General features: G+C 40.7%; 1 protein-coding gene across 3 annotated transcripts in view; it reads right to left on the bottom strand.

The window, feature by feature from the left end:
* LOC121876635 (glucose dehydrogenase [FAD, quinone]-like) overlaps window positions 1-16,454 on the bottom strand; it is a 34,856-nt gene extending 18,402 nt beyond the window's left edge. For 2 of the 3 annotated variants that reach the window (XR_006090795.1, XM_042381915.1), the window contains exons 1-12: window positions 15,595-16,454; window positions 14,872-15,077; window positions 11,569-11,758; window positions 10,805-10,939; window positions 8,554-8,675; window positions 8,182-8,238; window positions 6,912-7,025; window positions 5,899-6,052; window positions 5,254-5,414; window positions 4,047-4,224; window positions 2,522-2,595; window positions 1,453-1,604 (exon numbers count right to left, since the gene is read on the bottom strand). Coding sequence is in view for 2 of the 3 variants with exons in the window: in XM_042381915.1 (XP_042237849.1) it covers window positions 1,453-1,604; window positions 2,522-2,595; window positions 4,047-4,224; window positions 5,254-5,414; window positions 5,899-6,052; window positions 6,912-7,025; window positions 8,182-8,238; window positions 8,554-8,675; window positions 10,805-10,939; window positions 11,569-11,758; window positions 14,872-15,077; window positions 15,595-15,757 (1,706 nt within the window). In the remaining variant the exon portion in view is untranslated. The remainder of the gene's footprint in view (window positions 1-1,452; window positions 1,605-2,521; window positions 2,596-4,046; window positions 4,225-5,253; window positions 5,415-5,898; window positions 6,053-6,911; window positions 7,026-8,181; window positions 8,239-8,553; window positions 8,676-10,804; window positions 10,940-11,568; window positions 11,759-14,871; window positions 15,078-15,594) is intronic. The other variant, XM_042381914.1, reaches the window with a different exon arrangement.
* Between the last annotated feature and the right edge of the window lie 243 nt (window positions 16,455-16,697).

Genomic DNA, 16,697 nt, shown 5'->3' with positions numbered 1-16,697 from the left:
AATTTTCCCAGGAACTGGCAAACCAGACACTTATTTCAGTATGTAATTTAGGATTAAGATATATAATTATAAGGCATAAGGTCACAATAGATAGGAAAATGTATATGTGAGAGACAGAATAACATCAAAGTGAAAATTAAAGAGTGGAAACTGTAGGCCATCCTCAGTAATGCCCGCTCTCTCACCAAAACAGGTCAGTGAACTCCATCGTGCTCCATTCAGCCCTAAAAAGACTTACCTAGCAGTTTTTTACATTTTAAAACCTTGCCTGATGTTATAAAGTGAAGCAATAGTTGTACTAGTGTGTGGTGATAAAAGTCCATCAGGCCTTGCTTAGTAAGGCCCGTTCACTCACCAAAACAGGTGCGCACGCGTCCAGAGCGTCGGTCAGGCCACCACAACCACCACTGTGAGGGACTCACCGGGTGTGGTGTGTCTGCTTATGGCCATTATGCACCTCCACTGTGAAACTGGGGATACCCTACATATCACCACCCAGGATAGGAGAAAATAATTGCGTGTTTGAGAAGTTTGGCGGTCGCTACGTGGAGCGACCTAATAATACCAGGCGTAGAACCAGTACTAGTATGATTACCTGGGAAGTATCCCACTCAGCAAGAGTAGAGTGTGAACGAGGTACCTGGTATGTGTATCTCAGAATACCGAGGAGTTCCTTATTTGCAGGTGTGGAGTGTACCCGGGATGTGGTGCTATAATGTAACATGTGATGCTTTTTCAGACCAGACTTGACCAACACTGGAGCAGGTTCAGGTACATTCAGGAGCCGGTGCATGCCCAGTACTTGTCAACAGTGCGTAACAGAGACGCGACCGATCACCCAAGAGGCTAACGAGCCGATCAGTGGTGAAGAGGATAAAAGTAAAAAGGAAATACTAACCTAACGCACCAAGGTAGAAATGTGATTTTTTTTTATACTTTTTTTTTGTTAGTTATCTTGTCTGTTAACATCTATGCATCTGTTTTCTGGGTTTCCAAAGTGATATTTATCCCACAATTATTTTCCACATCCGACAATAGATTACAAAACTGTATACAGTATTTAATTTTGGATCACTTGAAGATTAGACACCCTGCTTATTTCACCTTATGATTAACCACCCTAATGCTAACCTAACCTAACACTCCAAGGTAGCAGAAAAATGCTCAATCTTAAAGTGAAATAAGCTACAGTGTTTAATTTTTAGGTGAGTACGTATTTCTCATGCTTGTACAGAAGGGATGCGAGAACAAGATGTGTCATGGCCAGGAAGGATATGATTGTTAGACTGGGAATTTAGAATACTTGAGTAAAATGTTCATGTGATTGACTGACTGTGTGACAGATAAGTATTTGATGGAATGACTGAATAACTGACTGAGTGAATGACTAAGAATTTGAGCAATAGGAAATTGAGTGTCTGTAGATGACGTAGATAAAGCTAACGAGCTTACCTGAGTCTGGGGTTAACGACTGCAAGGGGGTCAGAGGAGGGTCCCATTTTACACGAGCTGGTGGGGTGCCAAAAGGAGGAGGCCATGTGCTGGACGTAGCAAGCCCAGTACTTGTGGGACCCGAAGGCTTCCCCCTCACACCCAGGCACCGGCTGTAAAATCAACACTTTCACTGTCATACTAGTTCATTGTAACAAATATAAGTTTTCAAAATTCTTCACTCATCATTATCACTAAACTGTACTAGTTTTTCATCGCATCATTAAAGTTCCATAATAAGCATAACCAGAACAATTGGTTCCTATCAATCACCATCACTACCCTAACTATTCCTCACTAACATAAGATTTAAATTTGTCTATCTTGTTATCAATCACCTTCATCGACACTGTCCTCGCTCACCTTCACTTCAAAACACCACACAAATGTTTCTTAAATTACTATGTTTTTATGATATGCTATTATCACCACCATCATTATTGCCCTAAATCAACAACTCTACACAAATGCACATCATTTTACCGATTTATTCATATCTTTAAGTCATTATATCTGTCTGCATATCTCTTACTGTCAAGTTTGTGATAATTCTCGACTGATTACTGTACTCGTGTTATAATTCCAGCTCACATTTATTTGTAAAATATGTACGTTATGTGAATGCTGGTCAATATAGCACATAATCTATGAGAGAGGCAAAGTGGTGGTACAGTAAAGAAGTACAGTGCAGTACCTGTATGGCAATTCCTATAATTAGTGACTAAGTACGTCATATATAACTTGAAAGTTAGTAAATGCGGTGACAGCCCCTGACATCTAACGGTCAAAATCTCAAGCCCATTCATTTTAGTGGAATGCAAATGCATAATATTACTGAAAACAATAGAAATACTCTAATTAATCTTGAGAAATTTTAGTGTTCACAGGGAATAAGTCACAATTAAACAGGAAGAAGTTTATGACAAACTCCAACCTCTGATTTGTCTCAGGAAAAATCACAAATTACCTTATAACTCCACGAGATCACTAAGACAACATAATAAACAGGAACATTAGATTAACTTCTCACCTTATCATGGAACTTGGCCTGGAACTGTTTCCTGAGAGATGTAGTGTTGCCCAGTGCCATCAGCACCTTGATACCTGGTGTGGGGACAATAACACTTAGAGGGGAACGTGTGCAACTATAGCAATCTTTTGGGATCTCGGGGACATTAAAAAAGATCGTGTGAATATTAGGCCCCCAGATTATTTCACCTGGGGCCTAGTTTGGGTTTGGTAAGGTTAGCATTAGGATGTTTCAATCAGGTGAAATAAGCAGGGGTGCCTAATCTTCACATGATCCCATTAAAAGACTAAATACCAATACCATTTCTCTTGGAAGAAGGTAACAGTAATCTATCTCCTGGCTGACATAACTCATAGAATGGATAGGTTTTGACTCTGGAATATTAAACAACATATCCTTTTTCTATTTCCCTTTTTAAAGCTTACTACTGAAAGCAAATAGACACAAACTAAGAATCTTCCTTCATTTGCTGTCATTCAATTCTTCTTATTCTTTTCTGCTCTTGTACTTCCCTTCAAGGCCCTAAATATCTATCTACAGTATCTGGACAACTACTGTCTCTTCACATGACCTAGCAACACCTTACAGTAGAAGGTCCTTCCTAGAAAATAACTAAACACCATGGTCTCCATTCATGCATGCATAATACTGCTTTCTGAATGTCGATTCCACCTTATTTCCATGCACACAGAGTAGACAAAATATCTGTGTGACAAAATTCTATACAGTTTGGTAAAAACAATTTACTCTCTGTGTGACTTTATCCAATGAAGTTTCATATTCCTAGACTTAAAAACAAAATTGGGGATTTACTCCACCTCATATCGGTTGAGTGTACTGTTGTAAATAATTTTCGTCACGTTAAAATTCATCAAATTCCCAACACCTCCATACCCAATGTATCTGTGCATCTTTATAATAACTTTTTCATCTCACAAATATTTACTTTTACCCAGAATAGATTTTCTGTCACACATCATGTTTAAGGCTAATGCTTATATAAAACTGGCTGAAAGACAGGATGCCCACTTTACAGTGAACACACACTCGAGTCAACCAAGTACAGTACAAGTTAATCACATTTTTGTCACCAGATTAATACCATCCTAAGGAGTCCTATGAATTTTAACCCAGGGGTCTTCCACAAACTAGGGCAAAGTACTTTTCATTACCAGGATAATAATATTTGTACTTAGATAATGACATATTTATATAACTCCTTCCTACCTCTAGAATCTGTGGTGTATTCTTGAATAAATTTTAGAGACTTTTTACCGACTTGAAAAATATATTATCCCATTATTCTCTCAGTCGTTGAGTGCATTAATCTATGTTGACTACCTCATCCTGCAGTCCTTTTAACACTAAAGCAACTCTTCCAACAAAATAAAAATGTTAGGGTGAGGTAAAACTTTACATTATGGCCCGGTACTTGCCAACAGTGCATAACAGAGACGTGACCGACCGCCCAAACGGCTAACAAGCCGATCAGTGGCGAAGAGGATAAAAGTAAAGAAGCACTGACCATTGACCAGAGCATGTAGGTCATCCGGGTGACTTAGGTAGTTGGGGTCGATAATGGGGAGATCTAAGGGGTTTCTGGACCTGAGGAACACCGCCCCGCGACTCTTGGGTCTCAGCAGGAACAGATTCACCGTGAACCCTTGATGATTGAACAGTGGACGAGTGTACTCCAAGTATTTCTGCACATATACACACACACATTAAATATATATACTATATATATATATATATATATATATATATATATATATATATATATATATATATATATATATATATATATATATATATGTATATATATATATTACCTGGTATACATACAGTATTATATGATCATACAGCACCAATATTTACAAATATTACATTTACAACATAATACACATAATGTAAATTGTTTTAAAATACAGTAGTGTATGACTTAAAATAAATACAGTACTGTATTTGTATTGAAAAGGGGTTTTTGTTAACTATAGACTGGGTTTGATAAATGAATATTAAATGTTAAACAGCTTTGAATAACTACTGCATGCCAGCAATAATAACAAGGCTATTTTTATTTCCAGGACACTGTATGAATGCCATCACAGCATCACTTGCAAGTCAATTATTACACAACATATTAGCAACCCCTGCATACTGTACTGCACTACTTTAACTCATCATTCTCGCAGTACAGTTCAGTAATATCTCCGTTAGCTGAAACCCCTCAAAATCCCTCAAACCGGGAACTCTCCGATAGCCAGAATTTAAATTTTCTCGGAAATCGTTCCTAAAGCCGGAATTTTCCGGAAATTCTGGCTTTGGGAACAATTTTCGAGGAGCACATTTTCCGGAAAACTCCAAGAAAATTTTCCCGATACCCAAAAAATTCGGGCATGGGGAGTTTTTTCCGGGTTTGAGAGATGAAAATCGGGTGCATTTTCTGGAAATTCCGAGAAAAAATTTCCGTTACCCGTAAAATTCCGGGAACGAGGGATTTTTTCCGGCTTTGAGAGTCGTCTCGTTACCCGGAAATAACTCATTTCTCGAAGTGCTCTGCACAAATTGTTCTCGCTAACGGGGATATCTCTATCACAGGTCATTACTAACATGTCTTCTTAGCTCTGTGTATAGTACCTTTAATATGATGAATTATTACTATTATTCTTGTGATTATCGTGGGTGGGAAGAACTATCCTCTACGTATTAAGACAACAGATTAGCCTTACCGATTTATCAAAGTTGTAGATGTAAGGGAGGAAGAGCCCCATGTCCATGCTAAACACAGCAGGGGAGAGATAAAACTGTACGTCTGGGTAGTACGGGTCGCCATCGTTCCTTGTCTTCACCCAAGCACTGGCGTATTCTCCCACAGGCTTTGTCCACGGTCCTGTAATACATCAACGTATACTTACTCTACAGAATCAGTTGCAAGACAAAACCTCATGTAACCAAACTTATCGAAGCATGTGGAATTTTACACCAAACTACTTTGGGATCACCTGAAGATTAGACCTTCTCAGCTTAATTTCACCTCATGATTATGGCATAAGTTAGATTAGGATAGGTTAGGTTAGGTTAGGTTAGGTTTGCTTCAGGGTAATTAATCTGAACATGGAAAAATCAGAGGGGGGTTATCTTCACGTGAGTCATCGAGAGATTAGCTATATGATTATGTCAATACAGTAACATGTATAAGAAATAACTAGAAAACACACTACTTTAGTTACAAGTCACAAACAACAAATACATTCACAAGTATCATGCTCAACATTACCAACACAATTAAACAAACAGCAACAATGTTTCCATCATCCTCTCCTACAGAATATACAGCCATTATCCCATGAGTGTACTCCCCAGCAGAGACTGACCTTTCCTGTGGTGGACATACTGGGCCACAGCGGGGAAGGTGAAGGTGTTGTCCATGCTAGGAGAGCTGGTCTTGGTGGTCCAGGCTAAGCCATACACCCCCAGATGATCCTGTAGGTTCTGTCCCACGCCAGGTACATCTGCCACCACCTTCACCTGTATACAGTACATGATTGTAGTTAATAATGGTTTTGAGAAGAATATTTTTATACTGTCTGAACAATAAATATGATTCTACTGAAAAGTTTATTAAAAGAAAATGGATACTCAAAATATATTAACATTAAACAACTCTCTCTGTGCATCGTTTGTTAATTAAAAAAAAAAAAATTCACCTCGAAAATAGCAAGGGAAGTACACATGCAACATCAACACACACACACAGTACCTTTGCTGATTAGGTCTGTTCAGAAATTGAGAAATTTCCAAATGACTCCTGAATGTATCTGAACCTGCTCCAGTGTTGACCAGACGTGACCAACACTGGAGCAGGTTCCGATACATTCAGGAACCAGTTCATGCCCAGTACTTGCCAACAGTGTGAAACAGAGACGTAACCGATCGCCCAAGCGGCTAACGAGCTGATCAGTGGTAAAGAGGATAAAAGTAAAAGTATCTGAGTATAATTCTGTGGGTGGAAACAAACGTACGTGCTAATTGTTCGGCAAAAAGGGTATTTCACGCACCAAGTTTTATAATTATTTCTGTGAACGTAATATGCTTTATTAAATCGACTTTAATCACATGGTAAACTTAAGCAAGTTTTACGGTTAATTCAGGTTCACATTAGATATAGATCACGCTTTTTCAATACCCTGTACACAGATAGCCTAGTACGATGATCACTCTACCATTATAAATTCTTGCCTAAGACACACTTATGTTTCTTCCAATACAACAAGCTCATTAAAGTTTCACTACAAGGTCTAACAGATACATTTTGGAGCATCTGTAAGTGTTATTAATCTCCCCTCATAAAGGTCACCAAAACGTAAGTAACGAGTGTGAGACTTACATGGTGTTCATCGAGGTGGTATTGAGCACCTACACCCGACAGCATGAGCAGCTTGGGTGATGCCAGCGCCCCCGCCGACACTATTACCTCCCGCCTGGCACGAGCTGTCAACACCTGTAACACACACACACACACACCCCATCAAGACAACTTCCACCGTGAAGGTTACCCACAACATATTATGTAGCATCCTGCAAGAAGGAAGGCACATGCATGTATTTGTATACAGTATTTTCAGATGATCAACTTGATCAAGTCTGATCATGATCTTAAACTACAGACAAACTTTTTAATTGCATAATGGTAATTCTAGAATATGTCCATTTTTATTGTTAACATATCTTGAGCTTCAAAGCATCTCATCAGTGAAGCTTGATACTGTACTTTTGTTTAATCCAGAATGTCACACATGCATGTCAGCCACTAAACCACCACACTGCCCCTTCACTTTCACATGAACCTGGAACTGTCAAGTCATCACTTGGCCGTCTTGGCAAGCCCTTATTCCAATCACTAACTGAAAATGGTCAATCTTTCATCATAAATTGTCAGGTAGAGCTACTAATGTCCAATCTGTGTTGATTCTCTTCAAACTAAAGTTTCCCTGTGAGACGGGGGTCTACCTCCCTTTCTCTCTAACATGCACGCACGCACGCACGCACGCACACACACACACACACACGCACGCACACACACACACACACACACACCTGCATCTCTCTTTCTCTCTCACACGAATAAGAAGCAAAATGCAGATCTGCAGCATATTCACATATGCAACCTCACCTAATTTTATTCAGTAATTTAATCTCCTAGTACAGTGTATTTGCAAAGAAAATTTTCCGTTCCCCACTCTGATACAAAGTCAAGTGTTGAACCAGGGAAGGTTTAAGTTCTGAAATACATACATCCGAAGGTCTGTAATATGTAATACTGTACTGTAATCGAGGCCCTGTAGCCAAAATAACATCCTAGGCCCAGTTATTTGTAATATGTCTGTGGCTTTATTAATCATAATACAGTAGGTTTCAGGCTCTATAATCTGTAATAAGTTTAAAGCTCTGTAATCTGGAACAGTAGGAGGTTATATAAAATGTAATGACTAATGCTCTGTCATTTGTAATTACTTTAACACTCTGTACTCTATAATAACTTAAGTCAATAATTTGCAATAAATCCAATGACTATAATCTATCCCAAATCCTAAAGCTCTATAATCTACGGTAACTCTAGGGCTCGGTGAGGTGCATGAAGTCACGATAAGACTCACCTGGCCTCTGTACCTGTAGACAACTCCAGTCGCCCTCTTGTTCTTGTTAAAGAGGATCTGCCAACAGGAACAACAAGGTTAGTTTACACCTTCAATATACTGTATAATATAACTTATCGCTCCCTACCCCTAGTTAGCGTTAGGGGGATTAATCATCAGGTGAAAGAAGCTTGGGGACTAAACTTCAGGTGATTCCTCAATTCTTTCATTAACCTCTTGTAGGGCAGCGATGCACTAAGGTATTGTATTCTGGCTAACACTACTCCAAATGATTTTACTCAGCTCAGAGAAACCCTTGCCTTCTATAGGGTTAATTCACAAAGATATGCTCCATTTTCTGACTGAATTATGACCACGACACTTATGACCTACCTTGAGGACGGTGGCACTGTGCAGGATGTGCAGGTTGGGGCGGGAGGCTGCAGGTCTGAGGTAGGCCCAGGCTGTGGAACATCTAATTCCCCCACACACTGTATAGTCTGTTGTAGCAAATCCTGCAAGGGAAATATTTTTTTTTCTCTCTTAATACTGTATATGTCACCAAGAATTAGACTGTCATATGAGAATTTCTGCAGTATATACAGTACCACCAAGAACCACGCTATATTCACATTTCTGAAGCTACAAAACACTGGGTGAGAGACAAGCCACTGAAGGCTGTAAGATGAGGAAGAGGACGAGAGTGATTCATAAATTTAGCTCAGTGTTCAGTTAAATCAACACACACACACACACACACACACACACACACACACGAACTGATCGCTATAAGAACAGCCCAGTCACAACCATTGTAAAAATTATCAATAACTTGTAATCAACCAGTGTATACACTCCCAGTAAATCTTACTTTTTCCACTGTCACTACAGTACAGTATATTGAAATGCCCTGAAGGTTGAGCTTCTCCCCACCTAGTTATTATATATCATATTTGTATCACTTATGTTTCTCGTTTATTTTTTGTAAATCAAGAGACCCATTCCCCAATAACGTAACTGTAAATTTTCAGCCTACCGGCTGCCATGCTCTTTCAATAAACCGTTAATTATTATTACATACATACATATGTGTGTGTGTGTGTGTGGTAACTAATTTAGGATTACGTGTATGCATATATATATATATATATATATATATATATATATATATATATATATATATATATATATATATATATATATATATATATATATATAGTTACCACACACACACAGAGTTCTGCCTGCTAACCACGATCATTACACCCATGCATGACCACATTCGTCTCTTCATTCTATATGACGTCGCAGAATGAGTTATTATGCACCGTGAAGTTCTATCAAGTGCAATAGGACGTACACTAATGACAATACTCTCGACAGATACAGATTAACTGAGGATATAAGTACGTATTTAGGGAAGGAGAGGTGTTCTGGCGTAACAGAATCCAGTATTGTAACGTTGTTCTGGTAAACTTATGCACGGGGTCCTTGTTCATGTAGGACGTGACGTTTATATATATACTGTATATATATATATATATATATATATATATATATATATATATATATATATATATATATATATATATATATATGCAAGTAAATCACTGTAGGTGCAAGGTCTAGGTATATGCTGATAACCAAGGAATTGTGGTTATCAGCATATATATATATATATATATATATATATATATATATATATATATATATATATATATATATATATATATATATATATAAAAGACAGCAAGTAAATATGACACCAATAACCTTCCCTGAACTGTTTACTCTCTCTCTCTCTCTCTCTCTCTGAATAAACATCAAACATCTTGCCATTTCCCACAGTAGATATATAAGCAGCGGCAACACTTACCCACAAACACTTAGCTGGGTCACCTGCTTCACCCACACAATATTAACTTCAAGAGACGGCAAGTTGGTGTCACGACCGAACAAGTTGACCATCACTGTCATTAGGTTAGTGCCCATGAGAGTGTGGAGGATGATGGTGCAGGTGTGAGGTTGATGGTGCAGGTGTGGGGTTAATGGTACAGGTGTGGGGTTGGTGGTACAGGTGTGGGGATGAGGTTACAGGTGTGGGGATGAGGTTACAGGTGTGGGGATGAGGTTACAGGTGTGGGGGTCGAGGTTACAGATGTGGGGTTTGAGGCTACAGATGTGGGGGTTGAGGCTATGATGTGGTGGTTGAGGTTACAGGTGTGTGGGGGTCGAGGTTACAGACGTGGGGTTGGAGGCTACAGATGTGGTGGTTGAGGTTACAGATGTGGGGGTCGAGGTTACAGATGTGGGGGTCGAGGTTACAGATGTACAGGATGTGGGGGTTGAGGTTACAGATGTGGGGGTCGAGGTTACAGATGTGGGGGTCGAGGTTACAGATGTGGGGGTCGAGGTTACAGATGTGGGGGTCGAGGTTACAGATGTGGGGGTTGAGGTTACAGATGTGGGGGTCGAGGTTACAGATGTGGGGGTTGAGGTTACAGATGTGGGGGTTGAGGCTACAGACGTGGGGGTTGAGGTTACAGATGTGGGGGTCGAGGTTATAGTTGTGGGGGTTGAGGCTACAGATGTGGGGTTGAGGCTACAGATGTGGGGGTCGAGAATACGGGTGTATGAAACTCACCCATCTGCTCTTCACCGTTGGGGTCGCGGACATCGTAGCCCAACTGAAGGCCACCGTGCAGGAAGGCCCTCGCCAGCTTGCCAGTTTTTCCTTCAGGAGTAACACCAATAGGTCCTCCCCTCCCGTGGTATTCCTCTATGACGAAAATTTACACCGTTACTCATAAAATCTTCCATAATTGTCTCAAAGTTATTCTTGTGTAGGAAATATGATTGTTGAACGTGCTTAAAGACCTTGGCAGTTGAAATACCTCAATAAATAATGACATTATCATCAGTTTATACGTGTAGAGAACCTTTGTAATTACTGTACTCGAAAATGGTGGTCACAAGATATATATAGTACACTACAGGCAGATAGATACATATAGACAATAAAGTCCTTAAGAGAACCTTGTGTGTATATACTGGTCGTATGATATATAGACATATAGATTGATATAGACAACAATGGATATAAGAATCTTTGTGTAAGTCATTACTGGTAAAGACGATGTGATTTTTCTAAGATTACCCACAAGCTAACACCTGATACGAGACAAACTGCGTGACGAGGGCACAAATGTTCTTCATAAGTTACTGAATACATAAAACGATTCAGACTTTTAAAAATTAATATGTAAAATTTTCCTTTACTGGTGCAACTTGGGCACCATTTTGAGCCACTTAGGGTAAGAATCTCACGAAGGCTCCTCAAGATCTGGAAAAAATAATCTACATTATAGTTTTGGTGGGATAGTGGAGTCAAAGGTAAACATGACTCACCAGCCTCTGGCGTCTTGTGACCTTGATAGTCCTCGAATTTCTTGAAGTAATAGAGGACGCTCTGATAGTCCCAGCTGGGGTTACCCAGGGCAGCCCAATGGTCGAAGTCTCGTCTGTTACCACGGACGTACAGCATCCCATTGGTGGTGGATCCCCCGCCCAACACCCGCGCGTGGGGGATGGTGGCGCTCTGCCCAATAAACACAGTCCAGACGTTAGTGTAAAGATAGGTGTACAATTTTGATCACAAAAAATACTGTAGAAAAGTTGATCTGAGTACATTACAGTACTGTTATTATAGCAATACAAAATAATAATATCTCACCTGAAGATTAGGCATCCCAGTTTATTTGCCTTGTTGATTAAACACCCGAATGCAATCTGGGAGATTAAATTAGCTCAAGTTACCCAGTAATCTAGTTCAGGTTAACATTAAGGTGTTTAATCATCAGCTGAAATAAACTAGTGTGTCCAATCTTCAGATGAACACTGTATTGGCAGTGTAAATCTCAATTATAAGGAGCTTATTTATAGTGTAAATCTTAACGACATGAATATCCATCCATGAACGATAAAAACTTACTGTAGTACTATATCATAATATAAAACACAGAAGATGCATAAAAGTCCTGCCTTCTGCTCTTTCACGTAAACATTACCCACGTTACTAGTACGATGGCTGACGTGTAACCAGACCGGGCACCAGAGAGTTACTCATTAAGCGTTTCTCTATTTTTAAATTTTCATTTTCTATTTATCAATTTTTATCCATCATGCACTGTGTAAGTAGCATTTTTGGGGGGGTGGGGGGTGGGTGGAGGTATTGATGACGGGGAAGTGAAGATGGCAACAGTAAGTGTCGAAGGGGAGAAAGTATGCTTTTACACCCAGCATGGTCTAAGCTGCTTTGTATATCTGTGCTGTCTTATGTACAGTCACGGAAACTTCCTGTCAATCTTCCATCCCATCAATGAAACCTCAGACTTATGAACCTGTGAATCCGAGACAACATACAACCCAGTGGGCCCAACAATGTATCATGTCTCGGATTCGCAGGTTTATGAGTTTCAGGTCAGAGAGCTGACAGGACTTCATTCCGTGACTGTACATTGTATACCTGCACTGTGTATATTGTATACCTGCACAATGACTTGGTGTATGATGTAGAAAGCAAAATGTAATATAACAACTCACAACATTTTACTTCTGACGAACAAGTGCTGAACAGAACCTCTTTATACCAGAGAACGAGGGTAGGGTGATGACAGACGTGAGTAAATGATGCAAAAAGAGGTAAAACGCATGAGTAGGTCTGTAAGTATGATATCGAGTTATTTTGGGAGCTTCAGAAACTAACAGAGCAACACGAATGATTTGCATATTTAAAGGAGTCCAGTAAGTTGAAGTATGGGTAATGGTAATTCACATACCAGGCGGTCAGTGTTTGGTCAAGCAATCACGGGAAATGGTTATGTCATCTGAAGACCTTCAATTAAGCTCTGGTGAGAATTACCAGGGTTGGACGTCATGATTCATGGATTGCTTGTCATACTGTAGGTGAGCAAACCAACAAGATTTAGACGGGATTTATTGGTGATATGTTAATATAGGAGCAACGAGGAGCAATACTTGGTCATAGGAAGTGAAAGATGCTGGTTCAAGGGAAGATAAACAATATAAATGTATTTAAGCTATAGACTGTATAGATGTAGTGTAGGTTTGTCCGAGAGGTGTTTGATGGGGCATGTGAGACAGCTGTAATAATTCTGGCTTTTGGCGCAAGTCGTCACACACCGGGAAGATGTCGATTCGCTGCATTATCAACCAAGGAAAGGTTGTGCTTCCTTAAGCATATTCTTGACACTGCGCACAGCAACGTGAAAATGCACAATGATCTTTAAGAGGTGAGAGTTGTCGCTGCTACTGGCCACCATACTGAGGAGGATAACCTGCAGCAGACAACACCTTCCTGTGGGCACCTTAGGTCGTGTTACCTTATTACTCATACTTCCCCAAGATGGTCTGGTCACACAAGAAGAATGTCGCCAACAAGAAACCTGAACCGGATACTTGATATGAATCCACCCGTTGGCAGACCCAGAACGAGGTGGAATGGCGGAATTAACAAGATAGTGACCATACCAGGTAAGGAGTTGAAAGCAGCTGCGTGGAGAAGACAGTCAAGAGGCTCCTAATACACACGTACTACCTGGCGTCTGAATGACAAGGTAAGACCCAGATACCTTGAATTTGCCTGTTAAGCGGTGGTACAGTATGTCGCACACTACAACTATTCCATGACTTAAAAATAGACAAAGTCAACAATGCTTATCTTGAGGTACAGTATATCATAAAATTCAAGTCACTGTTCCTTGACGTTTCTCAGTGACTTGTGTAAGAAAATGATGGAAGCACACACACACACACACACACACACACACACACACACACACACACACACACACACACACACACACACACACCTCTGTCAACAGGCGAAGATACTAACACATGGTAGTCATCACTCACACCACTCAAGGGGATCATTAAGACACACTCACTGTCAGGAACGTTCAAAATACAATACGTCATGGTGACTGAGCGAAACCCTTAACGCCCACCAAGTCATTAACTTAATCCCCACCCCATTAGGCTCGAGTGGTCATAAACTGCAGATGTTCCGAGACTGAGGTAGTATTATACGATGGTGGTTACATACGTCTAATTCCTCAACCACAATGACTTTACGTGAACTGGACGTGCAGGGAGGGAATGTGTGATTGTTTTTTGGGAGGGTATATAACGGGTTGAGAGGACGGCAGGTAACAGCAGTAGAACACGCGGCCAATATACCGCTCCATCGCGTCCATAACTCACCAGGTTAATGATCCCCGTCCAGGTTATCTTGGAAACCTGGCCCTCTCCTTCCGCCACAGTACATTCATGCATTCTCAGAGTAGTGTTATACCTTCCCATAGCTGATGGTTATGAGGACGTGGCTTGCTTGCTTCTGGAATTCTAATGCCAATGTGGAAACTGTCATTGTATCGTTAAACGTTAGCCCAACCAAACCAAACCTTAATCTAACCTTGTCCTATCCGAACCAAACCTAATCAAATCTTAACCTGACCAAATCCAATTTAAGCCATTTAAAAGATGACTCCCTATACCATGACTTTTCCCCCAGTAAAAAATCCCGATACTTTTTTCTGACCCTTTTTTTTTTATCCCCGTAACTTTTTTCCCCTGCTATTTTTTTCCCCTAGACACCGTTTAAACAACTAACCTCCCCCTAACACTTACCCGATCCTGGAAGTTCTTGAGTCCGTGTTTCTGGGGGACGGTAGTGTAGCCCCAGTTGATGTTGCCCCGGAGATAGTTGAGACCCACCAGACCGGGGACATAGGTCTCTGGGGGCGGGGTACCTCCAGCCTCCAGCAACAGCACCCTCCAGCCTGCCACTTCAGACAGTCTGGAGGCCACCACACTGCCTGCCGTTCCTGCACCCACTGAAGACAAAGACCAGTTATGTAGTTTTTTTGGGGGTGGGGGTGGGTTAGTATTATAAACACCTTTCCTGAATGACTAACTGACCAACTGACTGACCGACAAACTAAGTGACTAACTGGCGAATAGATTGATGAACTGACTGACTGACATACTAAGTGACTGTGTGATTGACTGAATGACCTACCGACTGACTGACTAAATAAATTCTTCCTCCTACCCAGCTACCTCCCTATTAGCTTCCAGGACGCTCATGGTCAAGTGACACTGCTAGACATATGAGTATCTAACCAAGGAGAGATAAGGAGGGACACGAAAGCCTATAAATAAATGCAAAGAGACACACACACAAAGGTAGAGACATAACCAGAAGGAAACACAAGAGACAGGGAAGGGAAAAAAAAAACTTGACAAAGGCAGAATGATGAGGCAGAGACTGAGTGACTGAGAAAAAGACTGATAGATGTGAGAACAGCAGCAGCAGCAGCATGAGCCACCTCCGCAGCCCGTCACACTCACCCACAATAAAGTCGTAGTAATGGTTGAAGGCTTCAGGTCTGGTGAAAAGTTGGTCAGCGTGGCGGGACTCCCTCATGATGGACACCAGGACGAGACGCAACAGAGGCAGCAGCGTCACCACCGTCAGCGTCGTCGGCAGGAAAGTGAACATGTTGAAGCTCATCTTGTTTGGTAGAGAGGGTGATGGACTTTCCCTCTAAGTCGACACTTCCTCCTTCGCCCTGGACCGAGAATAGGTTCAGCTTTACCTCGTCCTCAAGCTTGAAGGCATTGACAGGTGGACGTTCCCTTCATATATACACAAGGCTTCACTAAAGCTTTCGTTGTAGCATCATATACAGGCATTAAAGTCGTTTATATAGGCCATTGCAGGTGTTAAATCCTTTGTGATGGCATGACAAAGTCGTTTATAGTCTTTGTTATATTATTTGCTATCCCACAATATCATGTCAGAATATTCCTTACGGCAAACACTGACTAATGATCTTCACAAAACCAAGTTCTAGATTAAGTTCGTTCCTTATATCAAGTTCTTTAAGGGTTTTTCTTCCGGGTTGATCAAGGTGTAGCAATTCTGACGTTAGCAAATTGTTACCTAATTCTGGTTAGATAAAATTCTTGATATTAGCCTTAGCTTTAAGTAAATCCCGTCAGAATTATGTCTACTAAATTCTGGTGTTTATAGTTATGACTAGAGCAGATTGTATCCTCCAATACTGGCTTGAAGCAAACTCGGAGTCATACAGTCTTGGCTTGAACGAATTCACCTGCACTTTACACCAAAAATTCCCAATGTCATTTGAAATTTGATGTTCCTGTCTCTTCCTCCTCCTTCGTCGGACGTTTCTATCTCTTCCTCCTTCTTCGTCGGACGTTTCTACCTCTTCCTCCTCCTTCGTCGGACGTTTCTATCTCTTCCTCCTCCTTCGTCGGACGTTTCTATCTCTTCCTCCTCCTTCGTCGGACGTTTCTATCTCTTCCTCCTCCTTCGTCGGACGTTTCTACCTCTTCCTCCTCCTTCGTCGGACGTTTCTATCTCTTCCTCCTCCTTCGTCGGACGTTTCTACCTCTTCCTCCTCCTTCGTCGGACGTTTCTATCTCTT

Source organism: Homarus americanus, unplaced genomic scaffold, assembly GCF_018991925.1.
Source record: "Homarus americanus isolate GMGI-L3 unplaced genomic scaffold, GMGI_Hamer_2.0 scaffold28, whole genome shotgun sequence".
NCBI classification, from domain to species: Eukaryota; Metazoa; Arthropoda; class Malacostraca; order Decapoda; family Nephropidae; genus Homarus; species Homarus americanus.
The sequence above is the reverse complement of the archived record's forward strand: the minus strand, read 5'-3'. Positions and strand labels throughout refer to the sequence as shown.